General features: G+C 41.4%; 1 protein-coding gene across 2 annotated transcripts in view; it reads right to left on the bottom strand.

The window, feature by feature from the left end:
- dlg2 (discs, large homolog 2 (Drosophila)) overlaps positions 1-23,097 on the bottom strand; it is a 175,941-nt gene that overhangs the window by 29,391 nt on the left and 123,453 nt on the right. Inside the window, exons 5-13 of one of the 2 annotated variants that reach the window (XM_054625182.1) lie at positions 20,069-20,090; positions 13,814-13,867; positions 12,196-12,246; positions 10,737-10,861; positions 7,140-7,309; positions 6,695-6,829; positions 6,097-6,098; positions 5,640-5,784; positions 5,020-5,161 (exon numbers count right to left, since the gene is read on the bottom strand). In XM_054625182.1, the coding sequence (XP_054481157.1) occupies positions 5,020-5,161; positions 5,640-5,784; positions 6,097-6,098; positions 6,695-6,829; positions 7,140-7,309; positions 10,737-10,861; positions 12,196-12,246; positions 13,814-13,867; positions 20,069-20,090 (846 nt within the window). Of the gene's footprint in view, positions 1-4,995; positions 5,162-5,639; positions 5,827-6,096; positions 6,099-6,694; positions 6,830-7,139; positions 7,310-10,736; positions 10,862-12,195; positions 12,247-13,813; positions 13,868-20,068; positions 20,091-23,097 lie in introns of both variants that reach the window. The other variant, XM_054625181.1, reaches the window with a different exon arrangement.

The following is a 23,097-nucleotide window of genomic DNA, read 5'->3' as shown; positions in this document are numbered from 1 at the left end:
TTTTATGACACCAATACAGCCCGGCTGTCTAGCTATGAGCAAAATTTACATTGTTCATCTTATGCTGGGATGTGTCTAGTTGACCTATTGTTGGCAGTTTAATGAAAGGAGCCCAGAGGCTCAGAGCAGAAACAGCAGGGTAACAGTCATGAAAATAGCTTCAAAGTCAGCCAAACCAAAGTGGACAGTGGCAGTAACATTACAGCTTGTAATCACAGACCTATCTCCTCACTTGAACACTATTCACGATGGACATATTCAGTCCACATTCTACACAGTGTTAGCAGTGGGGCTAAGGCTGATTAGCAAAGCCGTTAGATCACAATAACGTTAGCCGCCAACGTTAGCTGAGGCTACAGCTGAGCCCTGTGTTAATATACACAAATACATTTGTTGTGTTAAACATTAATCATCCACAAATAATAAATCTACTTACAGGTTGTGATCCTGAACCGCTATCATCTTTCAGCAGTAAGCGTTTCGAAAATCCAGCCATGAACTGTTTCCAGTTTTGAAAGTTGTCCTCGGTAAAATGCATTGAAAAATGAAGTTTAGCCACTTATTCTTCAAGTCATCTTCCTTTCGGGGTTCATACAAAGAACATTTCCTTTCTCAGAGCAGAACACAGCGTCTTCTCTACATGACGGCAGCTAAAAAAACTTCCTCCTGAGCTCCAGCTCCGTCTCTCTCTGTAGCTTTGGTTGAGGGCGGGCCCAAACCAGTGGAGGTTTATGCAAATTATTTCTGTAACATTATGACCTCATAAAGTTACGGAAGTGAAGGAGAGAATTCAATGGAGCCGTTTCAGGCAGCTCAGGAGCAGTGATTCTGAGGGGGAGGGTAACTCCTTTTAGGCCTGGACTTCAGGTTTTACACTCTACGGACCTTTTACATGTCAAAGAAAATATATAACACACTAAAGGAGAGGGAAAAAGTGGAAATGCATAATAGGGCCACTTTAAACAGTAGTATAATACTGTCTAATAAAACAGTCGTATTATCTATAACTAAGCAACCAATGTACTCCCTGTTTACACCGGCATCTTCATGCTCAATGTACGTGAATAGTCATGTGATATTTGTTTTCAGGGGAGCTAGCCTGGACGGAAATCATTTCGAAAACGATGCTGAAATGCACGTGTGGACGGAGATTGTTTTCGTTTTAAAACACCGTCTTTAAACAAAAACGTATCAGTGTGGATGTAGCCTCAGTGAACACTCAGTGAGTGCATGTCTGCTGCTTGTGAACCGATGTGGATTCACAAGTGTTAACTAGAGCATGCAGTACAGTATGTGAATTTGGAAAGGACTCATTTGTGCACAATGTGTGTGTATGTGTAGTCTGTTAATGTGAGGCTGGTAGTCACGGCCACACAATCACACATGTGCACACACACACACACAGTGATTGCATGGACTAGACTTGTGATGTCACTGTTTGGTCAGCAACACCTCCACCTCCACACTTCTCTCTTACTCATCCTCCTCCTGCCTTCTCTCTCTCTGTGACCAACTGTTGTCTGTTTGAACATGAAAACACTGTCACCAAGAAACTCAAGAAGGAAATGTAAACCATCTGGTATCATCATAATAATAGCTACACTAAATCACACACTACGGTCCTTCCTAAAACGTAGGCATCTCCAGAAAGAAATGGAACGTATGAAGTCTAAAATAGAGAGCAGAAGAGAGTTTGGGTGGGTTTACCGTCCACTGCATCCGATGAGATGAGCTGCCCTTCAGGCAAGGGCTTCACTAATCAGATCTCACAAAGACTGACCGACATGGCAGCGCTTTCAAAGAAACATGAGTGTGTGAATGTCGTAGGCGTCCAAACAAAACCAGGTCCCTTCATGTGGTCACACGTTCTTTTCCTCCAGAAAACAGAGAGCAATGACAAGAGAGGAGGGTGAACACTGAGTCTCAATAAGACCCACTGGTGAGATGCAGAAGCCACAGAGATCTGAACAGTTGGTTCCTGTTTCTTCTGCTGAATCATTCACAGTGAAATGAGCTGAGCTGAGGCAGCCGGTCAGTACAGATCACACCAAAACGCAGTGACCTTGTGAGGACCCCTAGGTGCCATTAAGAGTCTGGAAGGGGACCGTACAGCTGGCCTGTGGAGGTGCAGTTCACCGCTCTGTTTCTTTTATTCATGAGCCTCTAACTCAGCCAGGTTTTTGGAGTTCAAGTACAGGAATGTGCATTTCTGAACTTCTTTTCAAGTGGCAAATTTAGTGCCACCCATAAAGTTACTATCCCCTTATAGAAGAAGTTTAAAAATGTCAGGCAATAAGGTGAAGAAAACTGATGACAACACAGTGAGCTTTTTAACAACAATACAGTGCCTAATGTGTGGACTTCCCATCCTACTGTATAACAGCCAATTTTATTGTGCAAATTTTACTCGTGGTGGGACTAATAAAGGATTATCTAATCTAATCTTATTCTATGTAATAATCAAGTAATAATGTCGGTATGATTTTTTTTTTCTCCTTATCATGATTCCTAAAAATGTGCAAACCTTAAACATTACCACTATTGCTCTCCTGTCTAGGCTCTTTTCACTCCTCTTAGTGGAGTATCTCCATGAGGACTTTTGTTACATGAGCTATGTAGCTCCAGATCGCTGTGAGCTCAAAATATATAGAGTAAATAGAAGCAGAAGGGTTTCCCCCCTCTTCTCTCACCTAACCGCTACATCAATATTTAGCAGAATTTTTAAGAACAATTATTCTTCATCACATCAGTGATAAAATGAAAGAAGCTGCTGATGATGACTGATCAGCTATTACAGGAAGTGAGGATCCACTTGGTGTTGTAGTATTCACACTGTTTGTTCTGACTGTATGTGTAGAACACAGCGTTCAGAGCTTCTGTAAGAGTGCTTCACTTTAGGGCAGCAAGGTAATGTCATGCACCTTGGCCAAGAGCAAATAGTAAACCTCTTAACTCCAGAGAGAATGGAGAACTAATCCTTCACTCCAAAAAGCTTAACACAGGGCTCCTTCACTTATCCTCTCAAATTAGCTTTTGTTATCACTCTGCAACACTATTCCTCCACTGCTCTTTATTTACAACACAATGGCATTCTTGCCACAGCGAACAACAATGACCTTATCAAACAGAGACGCATTGTGGAGTGTGTGTGTGCATTAGTTCATTTTGATATCCACCACTCATCCTAACAATCTGTTCTCATCTGTCATTCTTCTGATGGAGTGTCATAGAAGCAATGAGACGCCACTCAGACCAGACCTTATGTCTGATAAGCAGCAGGGGGAGAGCACACACTCTCTGGGTAGTAAAGACATCCAGTCACACCACATGTTACTCTTAGATTTGACTTGATATATATATATCCTTGCTTGGTCCAGGGCCTCGCGGCAGCTTGCTATGGGATTAGGTGTTAGAGAGCTGCTAATGTTTGGCTGTGACTCACTCCACTGAGATATCTTAAGCCTTATTCTGTTTGGACTGAACACCCAACAGGTAGTAAAATACATACTGAAAAGGACAAAAACAGGGAGAGTAAACACAGCAGAAATGTTTTCACCGCCAAATAACACACTGGAAATGTCAGAGCTCATGGAAGTTCAGGAATGGGTTTTGATTGCATTTCCATTTAGTTTGAGTTTTTGTGAGGATGTTGATTTGTCCCCTTACACTATGGCAGAATGGCCTTACACATTTTTCTGTATCATTAGATTTATTATTATTTATTTATTTTATTAGTTGAAAGCGCTTTCAAAGTTTTTGTACCCTCATCTTGGTTTGATAGATTACTAAAGGATCATTTGAGCACTGAATGTAATTGTCCTACCACTGAAAGACAACTTTTTGGTTGATGCAGTTTGCTGGTTTGTTAAATGTTATTTTTTATCTTTTTGCTGTTTTGTTTTTATTATGCTGTCATCATGTCCAGGACCCCCTTGCAGATGATATACACAATTGTTCATTAAGAACTAAAAAGGTGAAAACAATATGTCCCTGAAAGTCTTTCATTTTGATCTAATGGTCAGTATTGGCAGCGGGTTTTGGGCTAGACACCTTTACAGCTCTCCCACATCTGATTTATGCCGTTGGTTAATAGCTTTTCTGCCCATACACATACACTCTAATAAACTTCTGGGTCTGCCTAACTTACACTTTCTGTCACTTTACAGCACTGCTTCATAAAATGGTGGTTTGCGGAAATGTAGCATATTAATGAGCATAGCTTATCTTTATTTTTTAAACAAAGAATTTGCAATATCACAAATATATTGGAGAAATCTGCAACAATGGGCATTGGCCATGAGTCATCAAAAAAAATACATCCTGTTGTGTATAGATTATTTTTTAATAACCCAAAAAAGTCAACTGATCCCTGTTAGATACACAACAAAGCCCGGATGACTGATATCTGTCTCTGCCACTGATGCCACATCTACACCACAGAAACAGGAAAGAGGGACTGGAAATGTGTTTTATTGTGCCTTAATTGTACTGCTGCTGGACCAGAGGCTGCACTTACAATAAAAAAAATATTTTCACTGATAATAACCAGCATTACCAAAGCTTTTCAAAACCACTGCCTATAGCACCAACACACAGAAACATGTGCAACAAGTGCTATAGCCCTGATGTGCTGACAGTGGCACTGAACAACACATTTGTCCAGAAATAAATCATAAAAAGAGACATTCAGGCACAAACACAACACAGTACAGCATAAACACAGGACTACAGCAGACCAGTGGTTTTCAAATAGCTGTTTTTCTGGGAACGTCTGTTTTTATAAATATTTTTTTCACTAAATGTGATCAGAATGTGTCGCTGCAGATCCTGATTGGCGATCAATCAACCCAACTTGATCGTATCAGAACTCTTTTTTGAAATACACAGCAGGGGAAACTGGATTGCCACACAAACACAGATCAGCCAGGATAAGGGGGAGACAGGGGACACATCTACCTGTAGCTTTAGTTGTCTGGTAGGAAGGGAGGTAATTACCGTAAGAAGGAAAAACCATCCAACCTGTTTATATCCTCTTCCCCGAGTAAGTGCTTAGGGAGGGGGGAATAACTCCCGGGGGAGATGGGAGGGAGACCAGACTTGTACTCCAGAGTGCCACTGTTGACGGGGGAAGAGATATGATTTTCCACGGCTGGAGAGAAAGCTGTGGAGGAAGAGAGAGAGAGAGAGAGAGACAGAGAGACAGAGAGCGAGAGAGAGAGAGAGGGTAAATACAGAGGCAGCGGCTTAAACAGACAAACTAGCAAACCTGTGCTTCCATGGCGCTAAGAAAGTGCCTTGCACAATTAGTTTTTATCATTTTTTATATTTTGTAATCCTGTCTAGTTTCAAAATACACCAATTTGCTGTTCAAATCTGACTGCAGCACTATCTAAACATCTCTATTAGGTATCTTCTAACATGAAATATACTTTTAAAAGCAAAGAATCTCTCATAAAAGGCCTCCCTGTACAGAAAATCAATGACTGCAGTTGTGTATTTGTGAAATAGAAGTGATTCACATTCAAGCTCTCAATATATACACATCTCACATTACACATGACACACTTTTAGTCTGGTTCAACTCTTCTAACGGCAGATGACTGGCCAACTCAGTTCAAAAACAAGAGGTGAGGACTTACAGTGTGTGATATCAGGAGGCCCATAGGGATCTGATAGGTAGACATTGGTGGGTTTTCCCACCTTTAGGTAAACCACATCCGACGTGTTCTTCAAAATGGCTACAGCCTCTTCATGAGACACCTCCTCCAGACTGTAGTTGTTGACCTGTGAGGACACAGAAACAGCCCTTGTTTGTTTAATCAGGAGCTTTAGAGGCTGCTCAGATCAGAGCGACCAGCGTGCTCCCTGCCTCCAGCAGACTGGATGATGACAGATGGTGTTCGGGTGTGAACACAACAGTAGGAAGGTAATTAAATTAAGCGCTGGTTAAGCAAGAGGGATGCCCTCCTCAAGAAAAGCCTGCTGTCATACTACTAAGCGAATAGGTTCCTTGATCCTCAGATTTCAGATTGACTCATTTGATCATTTCATTATCATTTAGTCTGAAGCTGCTCAAAGAGTGTCTAATTGATACACTGCTGGGTAATATAGATAGATATATCGATAGATAGATAGATAGATAGATAGATAGATAGATAGATAGATAGATAGATAGATAGATAGATAGATAGATAGATAGATAGATAGATAGATAGATAGATAGATAGATAGATAGATAGATAGATAGATAGATAGATAGATAGATAGATAGATAGATAGATAGATAGATGGATGGACGGACGGATGATAGACAGAAGGACGAACATATAGACAGATAGATACACCTAAATATTATGATATTCAAGCTACTATATTTATTAATCTATTACATATAATATAATAATTTGTTGTGTTTTTTATACACTTACTCACCAGTAAAACAGAAACACCAGTGTGATGTTGCATAATATTTGGTCCAATTCTAAAACGGTACTGCAGCGCCACAATGAATTAATGCAGCACATCAGAGCTTCACAAAGGTCATGTATATTAGCTGACTGGAAAGAGGTTTCCATCTTTCTACTAACCTACTGTGTGTACTGTATTTTCCTGTGCAATAATCATTCTGTATATGCTTACTTACTTACCTATATATACATATAATCTAATTCATGAAACTCAGCTGTGTACTAACCATTAACACGGTCTCCTACTTGAAGCCGGCCATCCTTCTGTGCTGCCCCACCGTCGATGATCTTGGTGACGTAGATGCTGTTGTCACCGGGAATGTGCTGGTTTCCAACTCCACCTGCAATACTGAAGCCAAGCCCTGTGTGTGTGTGTGTGTGTGTGTGTGTGTGTGTGTGTGTGTGTGTGTGTGTGTGTGTGTGTGTGTGTGTGTGTGTGTGTGTGTGTGTTTTGTGTGTGTGTTTTCATACATGAAAGTAGTTGGTTAGTTTCTGTGAAAGCCCTGTTGGAAACCTGTTCAGCTTACTGTGGACATGGTCAAAGAACATATATATACGTATATTGTATATATCTTTTATTTTACCATACACAAAAAAGGCTGCAGTAACAGTGACCACAGACATGAAAATCACTCTGAATAGCAGTCCTGTAAAAAGAGTGTCTGAGCTCACCTTTTGGTCCTTTGATGAGTTTGATCTCAATGATGGTCTCCAGCATCGGCCTGCGGCGCCGCACATACAGCCGAACAATAGAACCTGCAACCTTCAGGGCCTCTACTGCCTTACTGTGAGAGACTTCAGACACGTCTGAGTCGTTCACCCGCAGGATGCAGTCGTTTACTCTGGAAGAGGAACAGTGTGCATCAATGAGCAGTGTTATTGTTAATAATTAGGAGAAGATAGATACACTTTACAGTTTGTCATGAAGCAAAAAAAATCTCCTTTGACGAGACTCACATAACTTAAAACACATTTAAAAAGACACACACACATACATGAAATGGATCTAATAGTGTTAAAACCTACGGTGGAAAGGACCGGTGTTAACAGGTCGGGTACAGAGTATATTTAAATTTGTTCAGGGTGACGACGGCAGAGGGAATAAAATATGTTTTGTAGTCGACCTGATGGCACTAACTGGTAAAATAGTGTAAGGGGACTGTTTGAAGGACAAGTCACATAAGCCACTTTGGTAAAGTTTCACATGATGTTGACTAATTTTACTTAGCGCAATACAGGTATTGACAAAACTATGATATTTAAAAATTAAATATCATTGTTGTCATATTAATAATACAAATATGATATTATTGTGTAATAATCCAGCACCTCTTCAATCACTTTATATATATATATATTTAAATATATATATATATATATATATATATATATATATATATTAAATATATAGTTAAAGTGACATACTTCTCCTCCCTACCCTTATATTTTAAGTGTAATTAATTTGCCAAAAAAGAGATAAAACATCCAATTTACAAAGTTAAAGATGAATTTGACTGAAAGCATCATAATTATAATTATTATAATTTTCTTAAAATATCTTCATAATATCGTTATCATTTATTATTTTGACCACAATAATCGGGCATATGGTGACAGCCCTAATCACAGTTAAGATGAGACCGCATTAAGAACAACTTTATGCTAGAAAACATCAACTAGGACAAACACAAATTGAACTAGCGGTCACTAACATACTAACATGTTTACAGTACAGTCAGAGCAGTTCTATTATTTGCATCTCCCTGTAGAAACACACACACACACACACACATTTGATGACAGAGGAGATTGAGTGTGTTTGTTGGCAGTAGATCATGTTCACCGTGCAGTGGTGACCCATGTGCTCATAAATGAGTTTCAGATCACAGGCAATGTTGTGCATAATACACACTTTTAATGTGTCTGTATGTCTGTGATGTGTGACGGAGAGACAGAGTGGGGTGGACTGAGTTCCAGCACACGACGGCGTGTTAAATATCAGAGTCAGCGAGCGGCTCGGTTTAAATTCCCCTGAGGTGATGACCAAATCATCCATGCCCTGGCACTCAAGGACACAACTCTCCTGAGGGTCCATGGGGACCAGCTGGGACCCAGCAGACACACACACACACACACACACACACACACACACACACACACACACACACACACACACACAGACAGACAGACAGACAGACAGACAGACAGACAGACAGACAGACAGACAGACAGACAGACAGACAGACAGACAGACAGACACACACACACACACACACACACACACACACACACACGCACACACACAAACCAAATCCCATGCTTACACACACCCACTTCTAGTGCTCTTCCACATCATGTCCTCTAGCAGAAAAATGTAAGCATTAAATCTTTTAAACCTTGTTTATTTTTCTTCTGTTTCTATTCTATTCATGTTGTTATTTTGAGGTTAATGTTTAGGTAGCTAAACAAAAACTCTTGTTTGTGATCACTTAATGAACAGGAGGCTGAACTTATTTTTAAATACATTTTTAAAGGATAAAGGAAGAATTAAAGGAAAGGAAGGAAGGAAATTAAGGTTAAAGGAAATACTACATATGAATAAGAAGGTGGGGTTATTGTTGGTTCAATCTTGACTACATCCATGCTTTTACCCTTCAAAACAACCGACTCCATGAGAAACACTTAAAACGCTCCCAGCGGCCCCTGAAGCAGAGCGGCTGCATTAAGTATGCTTAGTGCTCTGCTCCAGCGTCCCACAGCAGCGACAGTCAGGAAGCGTGTCTGGCTTCTATAATGTTATAACCAAATCCCTCTCAGGCCTCCTTCCTCCCAGAGATTAGACTCCATCCATGATGCATTAGTCTTGCTGCCCACCTAGGAGTGGGTGACCATCAATTAGGCTAAGTGTGATTTATGCCCGGCCTGCTTCTCCCGGTATCTGCTCCAGATTGACGCTGTGCACGCATTACGCTCCCCTCTAGCATCTGTGATCTGACAGTAATGCTGCAGAGCTGCGGCTTGGAAAAAGAACAGGAGCTGCCCTGAAACCACCAACCAGCATGATCCATCACTGCTCCTTTAATACAAAAAGATTTTTGGTTTATTGTTTCTTTGCTAAATAGTTTATAAATGTTTACAAAAAAACAATAAATCTTATATTTCAAACTGTATAATTCCAAGGGTTTTTCCTTCAGTTGTTATTTGAAGCCTTTTCAAATAATTCGATGCGAAATCCACCACTGTGACCACTGATGGCAAAACAGCAAAGACGAATAGGAATGCATTTCTTTGCTTCCATAACTACAAGATCAACAAATAAAATTAAATAAAATAACAGGACAGATTGTAATTACAATTGTAATCAAAGGGGGACATTCTAACACTGCTTCTTGGACAAAAACTGGATGACCTGTTTTGAAGACACAGTCAGGGGGATGTGGAGTACCTTCACCGCCGAATACACTTCATACTTAACGTAAGAGTGCTCACTAAGACTTTCACCGAGTAGTGAAGAGTGAGCTCACATTGTGTCCTGGCCTCCTTAATAAACTACAAATGCACTGTATCTGTTCATTTAATAATGCTGTTACGGATGGTGGGTCACACTTAATCAATATAGTGTGAAGTGCCTATCAGAGCTCAGTAGGCGCTGATGCTGCAGAGAACGGCAGGTTTGTCATTGTGGCTTTAATTTGAGAGAGGAGAGACTCAAGTTCCACTGTAAAAAAAATGAATGTGAACTATTAAACTACTCCTGAGATTACATTAACCGAAGTTTAATGTCTTTGATTTGTGATTAGTTAATGTACATGCTAATGGAGAAAAATAGTTCAAAAGGAATGTTGCTAATATATATATATCTATATATAAAGATATATATCTTTATATATATATTGATATATACAGTATATATAGAAATATGATCATCAAGATAAACTGACAAGAGGATTTTCCTCAAGGCTCCCGAGAGAGCCATTATACTAGTGCTGACCACAAGTTTTAGTCCGGTTCAGAGCAGTGATACTGCTGTGTTATATATCAAATATGAGTGATATGAAAGATTCCTGAGGGCAGATTATCCAGTGCAGTAGTGGAGGAGTAAGCCGTTGTAAAGTGGATTGGTGAGAGATTTATTTTAAGTCATCCTTTTACGGGAGATTTATTTTCTGACGTGTTTTTGTGACATGCAAGTTTTTTCCCTCTCTGGTCAGAAAACTTTTCTAGTTATCTCCTCCTAAAAAGCTGTGTGGGGAAGTGGAAGTGACTGACCTCAGCCTTCCGTCCTCTGCTGCAGCTCCTCCAGGGATGATCTTGGTGATGAAGATGCCAGGGTCGTCACCGATGTGTGGGTTATCTGTCCCTCCAGCGATGCTAAAGCCCAACCCTGAGTTCCCCTGTGGTCATGAAAAACAGTCAGGGACAGGCACTCTCACTCTGTGTGTAGTGTGCCTAAATGCCAACACATCAACGGCATGTTCCTCTGTTCAGAAAGACTCTGTGTTTAGCATCCTGTTATAGAAACAGTCCAGATACCTGCTGCTCTATCCTTTCAATGAAAAAAGAGCTATCTGTTTGTCATGTTTACATTGAAGCTAATGTTTATGCTAATTTTAATCAGCTGAGCAAGTCCACAATTGTTCCAAGTATCCCCTAGCAACTGGATATTTACAGCCTGGCGTACAATTATCACTGGTTGGGAATCACTGACACACACACACACACACACACACCACAATCTTGTGCACTATTTTACAGCACTGAGCAAATAATCAAAAATGCCCTTGCAGGCATCCTCAATGCCTTTAAAGTATGCATGTTATAGAAAGCCCTTTTCTAAATGTTGACTTTTAAATCTGTTGTAAAGCATCAAGAACAATTTCTTTAAAAGTCAATGAAATATTGGCACAGTTTAAAAGTATGGCTTTGCAGCGTTTCTGCTCTCAGTATGATTACAAAGTGGTTGGAGGTGTAAAGTCTTCAGTTTGCCATTACACAACAGCTCTGTCATCCTGCTGCAAGTCACAGCCTCTCTCCCGACTCCATCATGGCAGACAGACCATGAAATAATAATAATAATAATAATAACAATTAAGCCTTTATTAGTCCGACGATGGGGCAATTACAATTCTCTGCATTTAACCCATCCCGGAGGACAGTGGGCTGCCAAGAAGCGCCCGGGGAGCAACTTTGGGGTTAGGTGCCTCGCTCAAGGACACCTCGGCATGTTGACTGTAGAGGGGTTCCAACCACCAACCTTGTGGTTGCAGGACGAGCGCTCTACCTCGTGTGCCACAGCCGCCCCAAATATTGTATTTATAAGGCAGCCGGCTCTCACCGTGTCTTTCAAAGCAGGAGGTGTACTTTGTCGGCTCTGCTACTCACTCACAAAATAAGTCAAAAAATTTGATTAAATCGTTAGCTGATTGGAATAGCAGCTTCTCTTGATTACAGAACCCAGTGAGTGTCCCTGCAGGGCACTGCTGCCGAGATGCTGAATCAGAAAAACTGACATCACACTACATAGAGTGACTGGTCCCACACGATTCATACATTCATGCTAGGAGAATAGTATGAATTGTTGTTTAGTATGCTTTAACTTCCCACTAACACCACCCTGCATGTTATTCTAAAGCCTTCAAGAGACCATTGCACTGCACCACAGTGCAGAGGGATGTCCTCATGGATTATCTGAGGTTAAAGACAGCTGTGAGGGATGTGAGATACTCACCCGCTCTAGAGTGATTTCCTCAAACTCATATTCAATTTCTGTGCCGTTGACCTGAAGGTACAGAAAACAGATAGAGTTTTTTATCCCTTCAAACAATGGAGAGACGCTACAGGCAACAACATTGATGTTCATGTCTTCGCTTCAGAATAGTGGAAAGATAACATCTGAATTACACATTTAGGTGTTTATTTACTACTTTGTCTATTTTTCTATTACCACCATGAGATAATGCCTCATTTGCACAACATAATATTTCAGAAAACATAGTTTACAAAAAAGAATTGTCATAATTCAGGTAATGAACTGGGGAGTTTTCATGGTCTGTATTGTGAGGTATTCCATAGTGAAACAGAATATCTGAACTGTGTACTGTAAAAAGAGGGATTTAAATCAAATCCTTTGCTAAAAAGTGGGCAGACTTAGAGATTAATGTGATACGGAGCTACAGATGACTGGGTCTCCACATACACCTAACTTGTTGCTAAAAGTTGCAGATAGATTGATGGATGGATCATATTATTGGTTGAAGCTCATCCGTACCAGCTTACGTAAGCACATGTCATATGTTGTTGAAAAGATCATTTGATTTCATAAAACCTTGAGAAATAGATTTTTTTGTAATCTTTTTGAATATATTGATGAATAGGAGCACAATAAGACCGGTGATCTTAATGGGTTAAAAATAGAAAATTTCAGTTCTTCTCGACTTTAAAATGAAAACACATGCCAGCAATGCTGAATAATTAAATTGAAGTATATTCATGGAGGATGATGATGAAATCTTAAACTGACCAGGAGCTGTCAGGTGTTTTCCAGAGCAACTGATTTTAATGCTAAAAAGGCGCCATCTCAATGGAAACATCAACATTCTCTATTTTTGCCATGGTGGCGGTTATCTACAGCAGAGTCAGTCCCATCCTGTATCTCACTGAGATGATTAATTAGCAGAGAGCACTTCCGTCATTATGCATTCATACAGGAATAGCACAGCAGCATGTGAGACGCTGCATATCATAGTCCCAGTTGGACGTCATTTTTGAGCAGCATCAGATGTTTTTATCAGAGCTCATAGGACTGTATGAGCAAGCAAGACCTGAAGACTAAATAAGCAACAGCAGTAAAAGAGGCGGAGGTTATCTGAAGTTGCTATATGATTTAAACTCTATCATATGGAAAACATATCTCAATAAAAGTTAGTAATGTTGTCTGGAAAGAAATAACAGCTGCTTGCATAATGTCACAGTCTGAGGCAGATGTTCCTGTCCTCATATCTACAAAAAACAGAGAAGCATCTTTCACTGTTAACAGAACCGCCAACATATGACTACAAAGCACCTCTTGAAGTGCATTCAGTTATTAGTCCAGCTTTATTTCTGTGATCTGATGTAAAATACTGAGGTGAAGGTCTTTAGAAGTCTTGTGGTGGTCATTTATTCATGATAAACATCAATAATTCAGCACTGCAACCTTATTTGTTACTTTGATAAGTTACATGATCAAAACGTAGTGATGCACCACACATACTATCTGGGCTCAAACTCAGTCAAGTGTGCTTATATCTGCTGGAGGTATGGATCTTCTACTGAATAGGTGAATCAAAAAATACACTGAAACTCACATAAGGAACCGACTCCAAAGTGTCTGTGTTGACGATTATCGGCGCAGGGCTGGCCTGTAAAAGAGACGGAGAGAGGAGGGAGAGAAAAGGGGGAGACTTATGTTTTAGTGATAGAGAGCCCACCACTGTCCTACTTTCCATAAATGCATCCAGGGGACAAGCTTGTGGATCTCTGTATCATCAACAATTTAAGAGACTTCCATTTGCTGAATGGCAGCAGAATCGTTCCACTCTCATACACAGTTATTATAGCTGCACAGTTTTAACACGAGACGGATCAGAAAACAGCTAGTAAACGAGTGGCTGTGGTAACTTCCTATTAGGCAGATACGCCTCACTGATTCATACAGGACAGCAGCTTGTGTTCAAATGTACCATGAATACCTGTAAACGTAAATGTTCACATTTAACGTCACCAATGGTAAGACTGTCAAAACATGAGAGGCCTGACCGAACATCCAATCAGCAATTGAGTTTACAGTACGTAAACAATGAGCCTGATTTATGAGACTCACTTCAGAAGAGGATGCTCAAGGATGCATTTTGAGAGTCTTTTGAAATTCATCCTTTGATTTTGTCCCAACAAGAAGAATAGAACTCAAACAAACAAGGGCTAGTAAAAAAAAAAAAAAAAGGTTAATCATACTCACATGAATAATTAAATGAAACAGAATGTGATGCAGATCGAGTAGTATATAACATTGTGTGCACCACGTAACAAAGTTATTTGACATTTATAACAGTTGCCTAATCCGGTCCCAGATCCTAGACTGGAAACCTGTTTTACATGAGGTATGCAGTATCTACACACACACATTAATGCCACTGTTTCAGTGTCATAGCTCCTTACACACTGTGTGCTGCACATGATGATGGGAAGGACGAGACTGTTTGCTTGGTCATCAGTGCACTGACAGCACACGTCATCAGCAGGAGACCCCGCCTGTCCACTCATGTCTCCATCACAACTATCACAAAACTGAGACTACAGGTCACATGACCCTACTATACTACAGGACTGCTGCCTCTTTATACTACTTGCAGATTAAGCTTTTGGTGAATCAATGCAAGGGAGAAGCATTTTTGGGTTTACTTCGATTAGTAATTATTAGTAAAAAAGAATGTCCTGAGGACAAACATAGTTTCATTACACTCATTTTCAGTAAATGATAAATGGTGTAAATTATTAGACATGCTTATGTACAGTTTTGTGCATAAACGTTATTCATCCGTTTCTTCTTGTGCTTGAGAATGTGGGTACAGACCAACTCTACTGTAAACCAGGCAAGCAGGATTAACATCACTCGTTCCTGAGGACACACATTTACCTTTTTATTTGAAAGAATACAGTAATGGTAAATGGTTAAAATAGACTGTACTTGTAAAGCGCTTTTCTAGTCGACATGGACTGCCGGAGCCGGGGATCGAACCGCCGATCCCCTGATTGGAGGACGACCCTTCTCTCCACCGAACCACAGTGCAGTGTTTTTTCTTTCAGTGTAAATTATGCCATGAATGCCTCTCTTTCTTATCATTCCTAGCACTGCATCACTGAGCACCTGTGGGTTCGTAAAGGTTATTCTATTGACCCCTTGCTGAGCCCCGCCCCTTTGTTGTTAGCTGATCCTTCAGAGCTACCATGGAGCCCACACTTTCACTAACTGCACAATCTATCTGTTGAGCAAGGAATCTTTTACTGCATTCCAAATCACATACATGGTCTTTTTTACCTTTAGTACATACTGAAGCTGCTCTTACAAAGTATGTACTGTTGTATGCAGTGTGTATTGAATTGGGTTGAATGAAAGATTGAATGGCCCAGGTTGCCTACCTTGACGGTAAAGTCAGCCCTGGTGTTTTTTTTTTCTTGAACCAGTGTGCTTGATGTGAGAGACTTTTTATTTAGGGGCCATGAGACATATGGCTTTCCTGATTACTTTCTTGGATTATATTTATTTTACTTCTTTTTATTACTTAATGTATGATATGATGTTTATTTATGTTACCCCCTGTTCTCTTCACCAGAATTAACCTTAAAGAGGTGTCTGTGAGAGGAATGATGAGCAGGATTAAGACACATCTACTTGCTGCGCACATACTCTAATTATATGAATTAATTCATAGCCGTTCTCAGACAGAGAGGACAGCACATCAAAAATGAACTGACTCAAGGGAATCCTTTTACTATTGTTCACCGCAAAAATGAGAAATACCCATTAATTCATGTACCACATGTCTGTTTGAACACAAGAAAAACGTCCCCCATCACATCCATTCATTTACACATACACACCACTCCTCTGTCATGCAGGTAAGCGTCCAGACAGGACATTCACTCAGACACAAACACTCATGTGCAGCTACTGCAGAAGGACAGTATCTGAGAAAGAAACAAAGCGAATCTTCTTTTATAATGCCGGAGAGCAGGAAGCTCAAATAATCTGATTGTGGGTCAGGAGCATTTGTCATTAATCTTATCCCTGTCTCTGGATGCTTTTTGTTGACCTCTGCCTGTCAGTTCGCCTGCAGCTGTGCAGGTTAACAGTGTGAAAGGCATGCCAGCACTGTGACCTGTACCACACTGAAGAAAGTTGGCGTTTCTTGACACCAGAGTCATTGATCACTTCATTTCTTACATCCATCCATCCATCCATCCATCCATTTCCTTCCGCTTATCCGGGGCCGGGTCGCGGGGGCAGCAAGCTAAGGAGGGTCCTCCAGACGTCCTTCTCCCCAGCAACACTTTCCAGCTCCTCCTGGGGAACCCCGAGGCGTTCCCAGGCCAGACGAGATATATAATCTCTCCAGCGTGTTCTGGGTCTACCCCGGGGCCTCTTACCAGTTGGACGTGCCTGGAAAACCTCTAAAGGGAGGCGTCCAGGAGGCATCCTGATCAGATGCCCGAGCCACCTCAACTGTCCCCTTTCGACGCGAAGGAGCAGCGGCTCTACTCCGAGCTCCCTCCGGATGTCTGAGCTCCTCACCCTATCTCTAAGGCTGAGCCCAGCCACCCTACGAAGGAAGCTCATTTCGGCCGCTTGTATTCGCGATCTCATTCTTTCGGTCACTACCCAAAGCTCATGACCATAGGTGAGGGTTGGAACGTAGATGGACTGGTAAATCGAGAGCTTTGCCTTTCGGCTCAGCTCCTTCTTCACCAAAACGGTCCGGTACAACGCCCGCATCACTGCTGACGCTGCACCGAACCGCCTGTCCATCTCCCGCTCCATTTTACCCTCACTCGTGAATAAGATCCCGAGATACTTGAACTCCCTCACTTGGGGCAGTGACTCACTCCCAACCCAGAGGGTGCAATCCACCGTTTTCCGGAAGAGAACCATGGCCTCAGACTTGGAGGTACTGACTCTCATCCCGACCGCTTCACACTCGGCTGTGAACCGCCGAGTGTGAGAGAAGCTGAAATGATGCTCAATACGTAATCACTCAACCCCTTCAAACAGTTTCACTTCTTTGTACTGTTATGCCCTACAGTACCACATACCACATCACATGGATCCCACTGCCACTGTGAATCCACATGTATGCACACAGAGACCCCCGAGAGGTAATGGCCACTCAACTGCACACTTAGATGGCATGCTTAACTGCACTTGGGCTCATCTTTCTCCTCTCGTTCATGTTTCCTAACATCGCCACGAGATCAACTGCCTCCAACGGCATTAAGCCATCAATGATATGTTAACAGGCTTTCATGGAGATATAAACTATATGGGTGATAATATCACAGGCTAATAATATTCTAAGAAGCAGAAAAAATAAGAGCAGTTCTGTACTACAGTATAGGCTTACTAAAGGCTGAATGCAGAGTGTTGTATTAATCGGGCCAGCTCTCTGAAGGCTTCAGGCAGACATCCTCCTACATGGATAGCTTCTCAATAATATCATCACTCCACTAAAACATGCGCATTTCTATTTCAACCCATTCAGTACCAGTTGCCAAAATGTCGTGTATTTGTCTTTTCTTTTAAACTTTTACACTGATATTGTGCTGAAGACCACACTTTCATCAGCTGAGACATAACCAAGCCGTGAAGGATGAGGCGTAAAAGCCTTACTATTACTGTGAAGACATCAAACTGCAAAAACCAAAGATGCAGCATCAGATACTTCAGATGTTACAGAGTGAGTGGCTTGCATTTCTTTTTGTGCTCTTGTTGAGGTTGGCTCAATAATTCAGCAGCTCCTCCATGTATAGTCGCTCATGAAAACAGGGGAGTGTATCAATAATTGACTGGCATCCCATGTAAAAAAAGGCAACAACACATTGTGAGATGTTGATTCTAAAGTATAGTCAAAGTGACACAGAAAGAAAAGGCAGGAGTGTAATGTAAATGGACAGATAAGCTCCACTAGAGGAATGAAGAACCTTCAAATGTGACTGAAACTATATTCAAACTGCAAAGTCATCTGTTCATTCTGGCCGGCAAAATGAATATTGATGGATTCCTCAGGGTCTAATTAGAAATGATGAATCATCATTTATCTCTTCATGTGTAGCAAAGGAAAGTTATAATGAAGAAGACAACAACTGTCGGAGTTTGAGACAGACATTAACAAGACAAATGACAAAAGGTTCAATCTTGTCTAAAAGTGATTCTGACATTCAATCATCCATTAAATATATTCCATTAAAACATCTTTACAGTTCACAACCACTACAGTGTGTCTATCTCCTCCTGTCCACATAGGATCAGTAGCGTCATGTAGTTAGGACGGCCCCCAGTGCATGTTACTGTGAAGGGCCCTCTTTACTTACTGACGCTTTTATATTTTAACATCACAACTGCTCTAGATTTTGTGCCTAAACTAGCCTAAATCAGAGTAGTGTTTATAGGTTTTGTATGCTGTCATTAGTGATTGTTGGTGTACAGAAGGTCCAAGAGATCACTGACAATGTGGTGCCTTCCCTTTGAACTGTAGCTACTCTAGACCGATAAAATCCACTGGGCCAATAAATTGGCTGATATTATTATTCATCATTGCAGCTATGACTGCATCAGCATATTTGTAAGTCAAAAGGTAACAAGAAACTGTTGCAGAAATTCCAAAGATATGTTTTTAGGAGTTAGCTATAATTTTTCAACCGTAAAATGTACTGCTAATTACACACATCTTGGCTATGATGTTTTATAGAAAAACAATATAAAACAATAATTTTCTCAAAATTGAATGGGTTTATATAAAAAAAACAATGTCTGTTAATAAGTATCAGATGTTTTTTTTTAACTCTCAAACATAAATATCATGATGGACCTCAACTATTCAACTTCAGAAAATAATTCTTCTTTCATTTAATCCCAACTCCCATTTTTTTATTTTTGCATAACTAAATTGCAAATCGGCAACTGGAAAAGGTTCATTGAGGCTTTGATAACAAGTTCAATTGTCAGTCTGTGGAGGATGCAGCCAAACAGAAATGCATGAATCCCTTTCTGATTGAGTAAACTTGTCCTTTAAATATTATATTCCAGCAAGAGAGCCTGTCTAATTAAAGCCCATTGAGCAATTTATGAAATGGCTGTTGGCAAAACATCCCAGAATAGTGCCTACATATCTGTCCAAATCACTTGACAGTCTTGCATCTCTGTGTTTCTCAACACATATTTCTGCTCTGGCAATCAGATGCAGATTACCAGCTTGCTTCATGGCTCTGCTGTCTGATAACTCCTGGCAGACCTGGTCAACCTTGAAATCCATCAGTGCTACTGAATTTTCCTGATTCTTTCTATATTTGGAAACGACTTGGTGTGTGAGTAATAAACATCCATGTGCTTTGATTTGTAAATGCTCTTTAGCAAGGCAGTGTCTTGTGTTTTGCACACAGTGCATTTTGCAGGTTGTGTGACTGATGCACCCATGATGCAGTCCCTTACCTCTTTAAAGCTAACATATGTTGCTAATTTGAATTCCTATGGCTGTCCATGTTGTTTTTTTGGGAAAACAACTTAGTTACTTTTGCCAAAACCCTTGATTTGAAAACAAAATGTCAGTTTAAGATAATAGTCACAGTTGGGATGAGGTGAGGTGTCCTTCGTAAAAGCTAACCTTAATTCAATCACTGTGAACTAAGGTGAACTAAAGTCCTGAGTGACAACACAAACAGCTGCACACACAAAAGCTCTCATACCTGATTTCTGGACATGATTTGACAAAGAGCAGCTATAGAGAAGCATAGCTTGAATGCTTAAGGAATCTTATGTGACCGTCATTGAGATTATCAAGTCATCAGGACACCAAACTACTGACCTCATTTGTGCTCTGTGGTTTTTACTGGCATTTGAAGCAACAAACATGGATGTTGATGCCAGACAAAAAAAGATAAGCATTACGTTATTTTCAGGAGAGAAAACCCCCAGAAACTGCAGTTTGTGACAGCCCATCATATTGTAATGAGAGTCAACACAGCCATTGACAAAGTGATGTATTAGTTCTACATTCTTTTTCTTCATTAAAAAGTGCATCTACAAAATCTCCTATGTTGTAATTTACCTACATTCAGATTAAACTACACAAGTAACAAACAGAGTCCAGCTGTCCAACAGCGTGCTGGTCCTCATGGACGCATGCGCTGATAATAGTTATGACAGAAGGCACAATTTTACCTGGTGGGGCTCCTGCCAGCTCAGGACGCAGCCACACTCAGGGGGCCACAGGTCACAGCTCCCCCCCTTGGCTCTGACTGACGCCAAGCGACTGGGGTTTCTGGAGGACATGCTGTCCAAATGCCAGGCCGCCATCTGGCCCCCCCTTCGCGGAAGGGTGGCACCGCCAGGGACGGATCTGTAATGGTACCGCTGGCCAGGGTGCTGGTGGTGGTGGTGGTTGTTTGGGTGTTGATGGTGCCAGGTGAAGGAACCCGGCACCTCCCCACAGTCCCCCCTTCCATCCAAATCTGCCAAGCAACTCTGCTGCTTGTACAGGTAAGCAGTCATGCTGCCGCCTTGCAACACTAACCTCTGCTGACTTCAACACTTTTCTTTCTTTCTGTTCCTCCTCTGTAGGTTCACCGGTACCGTCACCAAACGCAAGACGTGGTCCGGGCTGATGTACGAGTCCCTCGCTCTGGCAAAATGAATGATGAATGAAGCGACTGGCTGGCTGGCTGGCTGCTGGAGCTGTACAGGGCTACATAGGGTGCGTGTTCGTGTATGTGTGTCAGAGCTTCTGGAGTGGAAGAAGGATAAATGAGAGAGAAAGAGAAAGGGGAGGGAGGAAGAGAGAGACAGAGAGGGATGGAGCAAGATACTCGATGAAAGTGAAATGGAATGAGAGGGAGGGAGGAGAGCTGAGTAAGAGAGGCTTGGGGTGAGAGAGGAGGGGCAGTTGGGGGAGTGAAAGAGGGAGATGAATAAGAGAGAATGAGGCAGATAAGAAGAGTAGGAAAAAGAGAGTGTGTGTGTGTGTGAGAGAGAGAGATAGAGATAGAGATAGAGATAGAGAGAGAGTTGTCTGTGCATTGGCTACCAGCCCTCAGTCAATAAATGACTCAACTGGCAGTGCTGCTTGACAGCATCCGCACCTCCAGGCTGAAAGAATTGATGGTAGGTGCTGCTGGGAATTGGAGGCAATGGGAGTTTGTACTACAAATCCCTAGGCTGCTACAGTGGAAGTGGCTTCATCTAAAGGGTTAAAGGCAAGCAGGTAGATTTGTCTTTGGGGTTTGGAAGACAAAGCTTTGTGACACCAATTCTTAACCTAAAGCAGAATTTATTTCTTTTTTACATTATCAATGGATCATTAACAATGTGTAATGTCAAAGCTGTTTTTTTTTTTTAAAGTTATGAAGCCACAGAGAATTATCACCTTTTGCAGTTCTCTTCAGATTTACTGAGCTCTTTAGCCTTTTTTAGCTCAGTTTTCCTTTTACAGCCTTCAACTCTCACCAGCTGATTGTAGTAAAAAGCTCTGAAAAACACACTATATGCTGCTTTTCCAGACCTAAACTGCAGACAGATGGACTGATATGTTTCCCTGGAATTGGTTGAGACCAAAAACTGAGCTTAAAGAAGGATTGATGTTGGACTTACTCTCATCACACAAATGTATTCTAATGCTGCTCTGTTTGTGCTGGATGTGGATATTAAGGTAACTACAAGGCAAAAAAAACAGCTACGAACTTGGGAGGGGTCACAAATGAAATAGCTGTACAGAAAGGCTTTAAGACTTTTTCCTTTATTCCACAGTGGAAACAAACCCCCTACTTTCTGACTAGATTACACTGTTTCGGCAAGGAATCACAAATGCAGAAAACTAAGTAGGACGAGGGGAAAAGTGCAGCCAATCCAAAAAGCTACTGATCCAAACATTGATCCAAACCTTCCATCTCACAGCTGGAGAGCACAGTGAAACGAGAGCATGTGTTATTAGGCATTAAACTTACTGGAAGCACTAATATAATCTGTTTAGGAACAGCGTTTCCTGACTCCAACCTTGCCCTGTTTCTTCAGTCAGATGGAATCAGGCCCTAAGGGCTTTCAGTTGCCAGCAACTGATACTAAAACATCCAGCGTTAGCATCACAGAGAAAGGAAACAAGCTGTATGCTTAACGGTGTCTCAAACACACAAACGTACACTACATGTATATTCTGAACTCTCACGTGGAGATGATGTCATCATGACAGCTCTCAATGCTGTGATATAAAAAGAGGTTCAGCTATGGAGGGATACCTAGCTTAACTACACCACACAGTACACTGCCATCACATGGTGTGTTATGTGATGCCTAAAGAGTGTGAGGGCGTTTTCCTTATCCATTCTATTTACCAGAGGCAACAGCACACAGCAGTGATGGAGAATAATACCTCATCAGAGCTGCTGACTGAGGCAGTGAACAGCAGGCCCTCGTAGGAGAGAGGGAGCATCAGTGGGCAGCCTGAGTGTGTGTGTGTGTGTGTGTGTGTGTGTGTGTGTGTGTGTGTGTGTGTGTGTGTGTGTGTGTGTGTGTGTGTGTGTGTGTGAGAGAGGAAGAGTGTATGTGGGCAGCAGAGGGCTTGGTTGGATTGATGGCTGGTCAGTTAGAAGGAAAACACACACATCAACAAACACAGAGCTCTCAGCACAGCTGCCATTTCTGACGTCTCCCCTTCACTCCTCCATGGGTTTCCAGCCTCGCCCACGTGCCTAATTTCACCATGATAGGATGTTGTTGCTTCCCATCTGACGATGGAGGGCAGTCAGTGTTAGAGGCTGAGTCATAACCAACTGTCAAGATACAACATGACATTTAGAGTCTAGATTTCCAACACTGTCAGACATTAAAGAA

Source organism: Anoplopoma fimbria, chromosome 24 (assembly GCF_027596085.1).
Source record: "Anoplopoma fimbria isolate UVic2021 breed Golden Eagle Sablefish chromosome 24, Afim_UVic_2022, whole genome shotgun sequence".
NCBI classification, from domain to species: domain Eukaryota; kingdom Metazoa; phylum Chordata; class Actinopteri; order Perciformes; family Anoplopomatidae; genus Anoplopoma; species Anoplopoma fimbria.
The sequence above is the reverse complement of the archived record's forward strand: the minus strand, read 5'-3'. Positions and strand labels throughout refer to the sequence as shown.